Source organism: Schistocerca nitens, chromosome 2 (assembly GCF_023898315.1).
Source record: "Schistocerca nitens isolate TAMUIC-IGC-003100 chromosome 2, iqSchNite1.1, whole genome shotgun sequence".
NCBI classification, from domain to species: Eukaryota; Metazoa; Arthropoda; class Insecta; order Orthoptera; family Acrididae; genus Schistocerca; species Schistocerca nitens.
The window spans coordinates 969,387,379-969,395,061 of record NC_064615.1 but is presented as its reverse complement, the minus strand read 5'-3'; the positions used below and the strand labels follow the sequence as shown (position 1 = coordinate 969,395,061).

General features: G+C 38.5%; 1 protein-coding gene across 1 annotated transcript; it reads right to left on the bottom strand.

Moving 5' to 3' along the window:
* Window positions 1-2,972: 2,972 nt before the first annotated feature.
* Window positions 2,973-5,389, bottom strand: LOC126234746 (uncharacterized). The gene is made up of 4 exons (XM_049943491.1): window positions 4,936-5,389; window positions 4,606-4,793; window positions 4,293-4,456; window positions 2,973-4,016 (listed from the first exon to the last, which is right to left on the bottom strand). Exons 1-4 carry the CDS (start codon window positions 5,202-5,204, stop codon window positions 3,729-3,731), a joined length of 909 nt encoding a protein of 302 aa, XP_049799448.1. The 5' UTR covers window positions 5,205-5,389; the 3' UTR covers window positions 2,973-3,728.
* Between the last annotated feature and the right edge of the window lie 2,294 nt (window positions 5,390-7,683).

Genomic DNA, 7,683 nt, shown 5'->3' with positions numbered 1-7,683 from the left:
ATAACAGCAGCTATCCGAACTGTTACGCCTGATATGCTACAGAGAGTGTGGAACGAGTTGGAGTATCGGGTTGATATTGCTCGTGTGTCTGGAGGGGGCCATATTGAACATCTCTGAACTTGTTTTTGAGTGAAAAAAAACTTTTTAAATACTCTTTGTAATGATGTATAACAGAAGGTTATATTATGTTTCTTTCATCAAATACACATTTTTAAAGTTGTGGTATTCTTTTTGAATCACCCTGTATACTATGTTCGAACCTTAGACAGATTAAAACTTGGGTGTCAAACCAGGACTCAAACCCAGACAGTCTCTAGTATTCTCCTCCCCTGTCAATAAGTTTAGATTTTTCTTCCTCATTGTTTTTGATGGACGGAGTTCCCCCCCCCCCCCCCCCCCTCCGAATTTTTGTGTTCGGTGAGAGCATTAATTATGGGGAGTTAGATAGGGGTCAGAATTTCACTTGTGCAAAAATCTTGAGCCAAAATTGTGAGAATATCTCAAGAGAAAGTGAATCGTTCTGTACTCTGTTGAACATATTTGCAAACCACAACTTATTTTTAATATTGGAGTTGTTCTATCTAAACGACTGCATTTTCTGATTACCTGCCATGACACATGTGGAACATCTGCTTTAACTTGATGTTCAACACAACTGTTGCACACTTAGTGATGATTGCTTCACTGTCAGGCCAGTCCAGGTACAAGATGTAGGGTATAAAGCTCAGCTGGGGCCACACGGCAGTCAGCATGTTAAGTTAATATGACTAAAACTGTTGACTTAGAAGGAATGGCACAGAACAAAATTCCAGAAAAACCATGTGTACTGTGTTCAGCTGAATAAAGTAACGCATTCTTTCCTTGAATTAAACTATGTTTATTTACCCTTTGTAGCAAGAGTAACATGTAATTTACACTAAGCAGACTGCTCTTAATGAAAGCAATATCTCCATTAGCAATTTCTCTTTAACATGAAGAATGATTATTGAGTTCATTACAAAACTGTTTACTTCGTGAGACGTTTGTGAAATATTCACAAGTTTATTATTTCCCTTTATTGGCTACAAATAAGCACTGAAAGTATTATAATCAATGTAGTTTTTGTGCCATTTTGGCCACTTCTATATGTTTTGCAGCTTGTTTCCCCAAAATGGCTTCTTATTAGGTCTCCCAACAGTAGCTCCAATTTAGTTTCAGAATTCCATACAGCATAAAAATCTTAGGCTAGCAGGGATAGAAATCATGACATCTGCACCATAATCCAGCAATGCTGACAGATGCAATCTTTGGAGTTAGTACAGATCTTTTGACTCCATCCGTCTGCTTAGTGAGCAGTCTCGAATGACAGATTTTATCCTGATAAATTGTATGGTGTTGCAGGCCTTCAACCGTGCTAGCTTACTGTTCGGTGAATAGAAGTCCATAAATTAGATTGTCCCAGTGTATGGGTACATTATGGAAGGAGTCAATGCTGCTTTTCATTTCGTGTGGCGTGTAAATTTGATTTAGTAAGAATGCTTTATTTTCTTAAGATTCACATCAGACATGCTTTTCTAAGGACAGCATTGAATAGTTAGTTCTTAAGGCATGCATCTTTATTTTCCTATTGTAGTTCTAGAGGATCCTTGCAAATTTACTGGCACCAACAATTTTATTATTAGATGAGCACAGCACATGACAATCTGTACTTGCAGCTTAGAGCACTTCCTTAGATGGCAGAATACACTGGGAAATGATAGACAATGCCATTTCATTACATCGATGTCGGAAAGATAGTTTTACAAATAACTTATACCTACAGCAATGTTCCAGTTATTAAAACAAATTTCTGTATTTTTAGGATTTCACGATATTAGTGCAAAAGAGTGATACTAACCAAGAGAGAACCACACATATGTGTATTGAAATGCAGGAATTTAATATGGCTGTTCTTTATTATACAAAAAATATCAATGTGGCTTTATAACTTTTGCTAAATATGTGCCTTAATTGACACCAACAAATTCATTTATGATCCCCATAGCTTGATGACCATCACTTTGCTAGACAAAAAACCACCACCAAAGACTAATTTCCATTGAATGCAGTCTTCCCCTAGTCTGTATAAACAATGTCATAGTAACTTTACCAGGTATTTTTCAGATGAAGAGATAGGGACTAGTAAAGAATACACCAGAAACTACTGCTGCTGAATTAGTTGTCACATTCGTGAATGACAGCAGTTAATATGTTACTATTGCAGACGGATGCTCCATCATTGTGCGTTAATGTAAATTAGAGGCAATTTCATTCAGAATAATGTGACTGTCATTCCTTTTTTACATTTCAAGCTTTATTTTAAGGAATAAATTGTTAACTTACACTGCATATGGTTTCTGGAGGAGGAAGATGATGATATAAGCCGGCATTGTGAAATTAGGTCTAATGAAACCAACTGTTTTAAAGCATTGCAGTTGCCATACTCTTATACAACCAACAACAGTAGAAGTTTTAATAATGCATCATCCATTTTCAACGGTGCTGTGGCAAACATAAGTAGGCAGTGTGTTTGCAACAGTTAGTATTTTAAAAGTTTTAATAATGCATCATCCATTTTCAACGGTGCTGTGGCAACCATAAGTAGGCAGTGTGTTTGCAACAGTTATTATTTACTGTTATGGTAACAACTGAGCGGTTTCAAACCTATCACTGGAAACATCTTCTTTCTTATGAAACATTTTTGAAAATGGCAGATAAAATGCTGCATATAACACTGTGAAATTGAGTCCCATAAACTATTTTTTTCTTGCCTGTCATTTCACTAATGACTAGCTTTTCCGTTCATGAATTTGCCCCACATGACAAAAAATTGTTGGTTTTTGTGTGGGTAGGCACCATTCTCAGAGAAATTTGAACTATCATACCAAAATGTAAAGTGGTGATAGGGGAAAATAAAAACAGTTTTAACTTGATAATGCATCATTTTATTACAAAAATTATATAAAAATTTTCTTGTCTGCAGCTTTCTCTTTAAATGACAAAATAATAAATAAGTTAACAGAACAAGGAACATATACAAATAAATTACAATGAAATGCACAACAGACTGACATGGCACATGACTAGATTAATCATGTATTCAAGACATGCTTCTCTCTTCAGATTTCAGTTAAGAAACCTCAAGGACAATGCTTACTGTCTTATTAATCAATGATTGTTATGACTTCACTGAAAAATAAATCATATCTTGATCTGAAACAGGAACTCTACCAGGCTATTTGCCTCTATGATAAATTAAACATTCCAGTGACCAAGAGATGATGACTTTCCATTTGGTCAAGACTGTTTTCTCTTACAAGCAAATTACATTTGCATCTTTAATTTACACACAAAAACACATGCACAAATGGAGATTCTTAACAGCTCCAGCCATAAAGTCAGTTACTAGGCTGCCAACTTTGACTCAGATGTGTCAACATGTCATGAATTATCGCATTTTATGTAAAATGCTTGTCCACATGGATAATACTTCACAATGAATGACTACACCTAATTTGAAAGTTTGAAATAAATATATACATGGCATATAAACACAACATAAAGCAGTCCTCACATAATTTATCATTCAGTCACCAACAAACAAACATGCATGGAAGACAATTTCTATTCTTTTTTCAGTCGGTGGAAAATAGTGTTTGAATCAGATCTTCATCTCTCTCACATTCTAGAGGGTGGATATGATACAAATTTTACAGAAAGCAGATCTTGCTGGCAAGATAATGTAAATGCACTGTTGTGCAGGCCATGGTGAGAATGTTACCAATTGCAACAGCCATGTGGATCTTACGAAATGCTTGATGCATTTTGACATAATGTGGACAGTGCGCAAGGGGTCCAGGATTGTGTTTCCCAACTTCTAGTCCCACACCAGCTGCCTTCTCAATAGCTGTCTTGGCTGTCATCAGGCGCAAAAGAGGTGGTGTAAGGTACAAACGAATCACAAGTTCCAGCAGGAAACATAATGACATGATGAAAACCTAAAAAGAAAAAAAATACAGCTTTCAAATAAACGCTACAAATGAGAAATTTGTAATATATGCACTATAAAAGTCATGTTTTGAATAAAGTTGTCAGCAATGCTCTCATCAATAATAAAAATTAAATTGTGATGAGGGGCAGGGATCATGATCCACAGGTGAGAAGCAATAAAAATACAGACATGCTTTTTTTAAAATAATCTTTCCTGTATGACAAATGAGACCACTGCCTCTTCCAGAAGTTTATCCATAAATTCTATTGGTGTGCAAACATACCTGAAATCCTATACTGCTGTCCCATTCACTTCTAGGATGTTGCCTCACGAAAAGAAATAATGTTATCATGCTGAGAAAACTGTTCAGAGAGAAATATTTTGGAAACAGCACTTTCTGTACTACTCCAAATGTGTGTCTTGGAATTTCAAAGTATAGTGTTAAACCTGCAACAGTACAGAAAAATCTCAATTAGCATTTATTGAAAAGTGCTATTCCATATGAAATATATAGTATGAAATGACACATAGTTGAGTTCTGGAAATATGTCGACTAAGTTAGCGCATGTTAATATGCTAAACATTAAGTTATTTACCTGAGACAAAAGTCATCCACATCTGAGCTCCAAAATGTGTCATAAATGCTCCCAAATAGAGTAAGTTAATCCACGGTGATGGCTTGAAACTATTCGCAGTGTTGTTTTTATTACAAACTAAACTTGCGACAACACTGACAGCAACAATGGTAATAACATGGGCTGGCTGTGTTGTTTGGAACATCACTCTGAAAAAAGTAACAAACAAATCAGACTGGAAACTGGTACTTCTATGAATTAATGGATGTATTAATGTAAAAACAATATACAAAAACGAAACTGAACTAATCATGCGTATGCAAGAAAGGATTTTCACTCCAGGTCACTTACCGGTATGCTTTGGTGCCTTTCCACTTCTCAGCTATGTCTGTAGCACTGTCGATGAAACTCCTGTAGTATGATGTTGCCACTGCCAACAGATCGGTGTTCAACATTTCGTGAGGTAGAACCGGTGGTGGTTCTGTAGAATGCTTCTCCTCTTCTGTCCGCATCATTTTAATCGCCTTGCGCTTCTGGTTCTTCAGTAACAATTTTTTGGACATACCAGTACCCTCGTTTTCACTCACATCAACAATGTCGGCTATCTGCGAGCGACACATTTCCTTGGTGGAGTTTTCTATGTAGCACTTGACGATGCCGCGTAAACAATCGACACTTGAAGACTAAAACGCGTAACTAATGGCACTCGTGCTCAGTAATGCACTTTAACGAACTTTCACTTGTCACCGAGACGTAACAGTCAAACTCGACACAATGAACTCTCAACAGAGAATACTCGTCGCTGCGCTCGGTGCTGTATATATAAGTGAGCCGTGGCAGCTACTGCCTATCCCCACCCATTACGTCAAACCTCCCCTCTCCTTGAACGCCCGGCAGTCGCGGGCGCCCACGATGTTGCCTACCGTGTAGCACAGGCAGAGATACTGTACGTGTGGAGATAGGAGGTTTATGGCGGGCTGCAGCAGTAAAAGGGGCAAACCGTGTAGAATGTTACTATCCAGCTACAGTGCCGGTATACTATGATTCGAATTTTTAACCAAACGAAGACAACGATCTGTCGTTTTTGTGAGATTCGCTGAACCCAGATTTTCACTTCCATTAGTCGTAACAGAAACATTTCGCGTTAAAACTGCTTTTAGACACAGTATGATTCACAGTTCGGTTATTAATCTATGTGACCGAAACAGAAGATCTGCACCCAAAAAATGAGCCCTTTTCTGGCAGTCGATTAGAACGAAATCTCTTAAATTTCTGGATGCTACTGGTTGCCGGCTTTCTGACGGTTAAGTAAATGCCAGTTTACGCATATTAATGTTTCAGAGCTCCGCGACGTTGCTACTTGAGTAATCTCTTAGTAGTTCTCTTTTTGTTTGTGGTTTCATTGGAAATAACACGAAGTAATTAATATAGGTGTTCTTCGAAAGCGTATTACCATACAAGTGACGTCAGGATACGTATTTTGAAAAAGTACCTCAGGTAAAAGATTACCAGCTGTGTTTGTGTGTCAATGCTACATTTATATTGAAGTGACGTCAGCATGTGTATTCTAACAAAATTTGTAAATGGTCGCTTAATGAGTTCGTGTTTCTATTTGCACAGGAACTATTTGTGGCCATGGTTGTTTAGACTCTAGCATATAGGGCACTAGATTTTTTTTAGGGAGGTTATTTATTTCAGACCAAATTGAATATGTAGGCTACGTAATTTGTGCAAGGGAATTCATAAAACAATCCCACGTTTGGCATTCCAGTTTACGCACCCACCTCTGTACAGGTTCTTGAATTTGCAGTTCTTCCTCACAGCGTCACAGGTATCTATGGCTTTATTGGCTTTTATTATTTACGGATGTCGCCGTTACTGCAACACCGCGGCAGCAAGATGAATTGTGTTCAAAAAGTGGTTCAAACGGCTCTGAGCACTATGGGACTTAACTTCTGAGGTCATCAGTCCTCTAGAACTACTTAAACCTAACTAACCTAAGGGCATCTCACACATCCATGCCCTACGCAGGATTCTAACCTGCGACCCTAGCGGTCACGCGGTTCGAGACTGTAGCGCCTAGAAACGCGCCTAGAAACGCTCGGCCACTCCGGCCGGCTTACCTGTGTTAATGAACGAATATCAGAGAAGTTTGAAAACGAGATGAGAAAACTGAGTTTAGTTGGTTACGCTCTTCGTTCAAGGAAATGAATCGTCGTGTGTGTGTAGTCCATCCCTGCAACGTAAATATAATATAAAATGCAGCAAATGTAAATGCAAAGTCAAATCATGTAAACTTTCTTACGAAGTGAAAAGCGCTAAAGACAGTTCAGTGACTTAACACTGACCGCAAGAGGCATTTTTGGGTCTTCCAGCTGCCTGAATTATCTTCAAGTATCTATCGCCTGACTGACATTTTTTTTCAAAATGTTTAACAAACGTTCTATCTTGGTGTAGCTTTGTAATTTTTGCACGAATTTATGGTTGTAGCCCATTTTTGGTCGCTAATAGAGCAACCATGTGATGTAATTTTTCCCCTTCTGGCCAAGGATTCAGTTATCCAAGAGGGACGCAGATAAGAGCTTGTCGTAAGTCGTCCGGGACCTTCCCTACGAAAGAGGTTCCTCCGTTGCCCTACGGAAGCATGTACCCAGCAACGGCAACAAGCACGTGCCGGATCGGAGTAAAATCTTTGTCACGCAGTGACCGATAACAAACGTCCGCAAAACTATCGTGTTCAGATAAGCATGGCAGCTGATAGCTTCTCTACCTACCTGATCGTTTACCAGGCCCATTCGACAGTCGTGAATGACTCTGGGTCTCATACGAATTACTTTCCCCACAACGGTACATACCGCAGAAAAGTTGCTAAATCCAGTACCGGAGGTGGCTTCGCATTTTTGTGTTAGCAAGGTGCTGGTTTAGTATCGAATCCAGTTAGGTGGCCGATAAGTAAGACACTGGACTCGCACTAGGGAGGAGCGGGATTCAATCTACTGTCCGATCATACTTATTTAAGTTTCTGACAAGTACTGGTATAGTTCTTTTGACAAGGTCGCAAACAACAGGTCCAATTTAGCTAATGATCCTTCCATTATG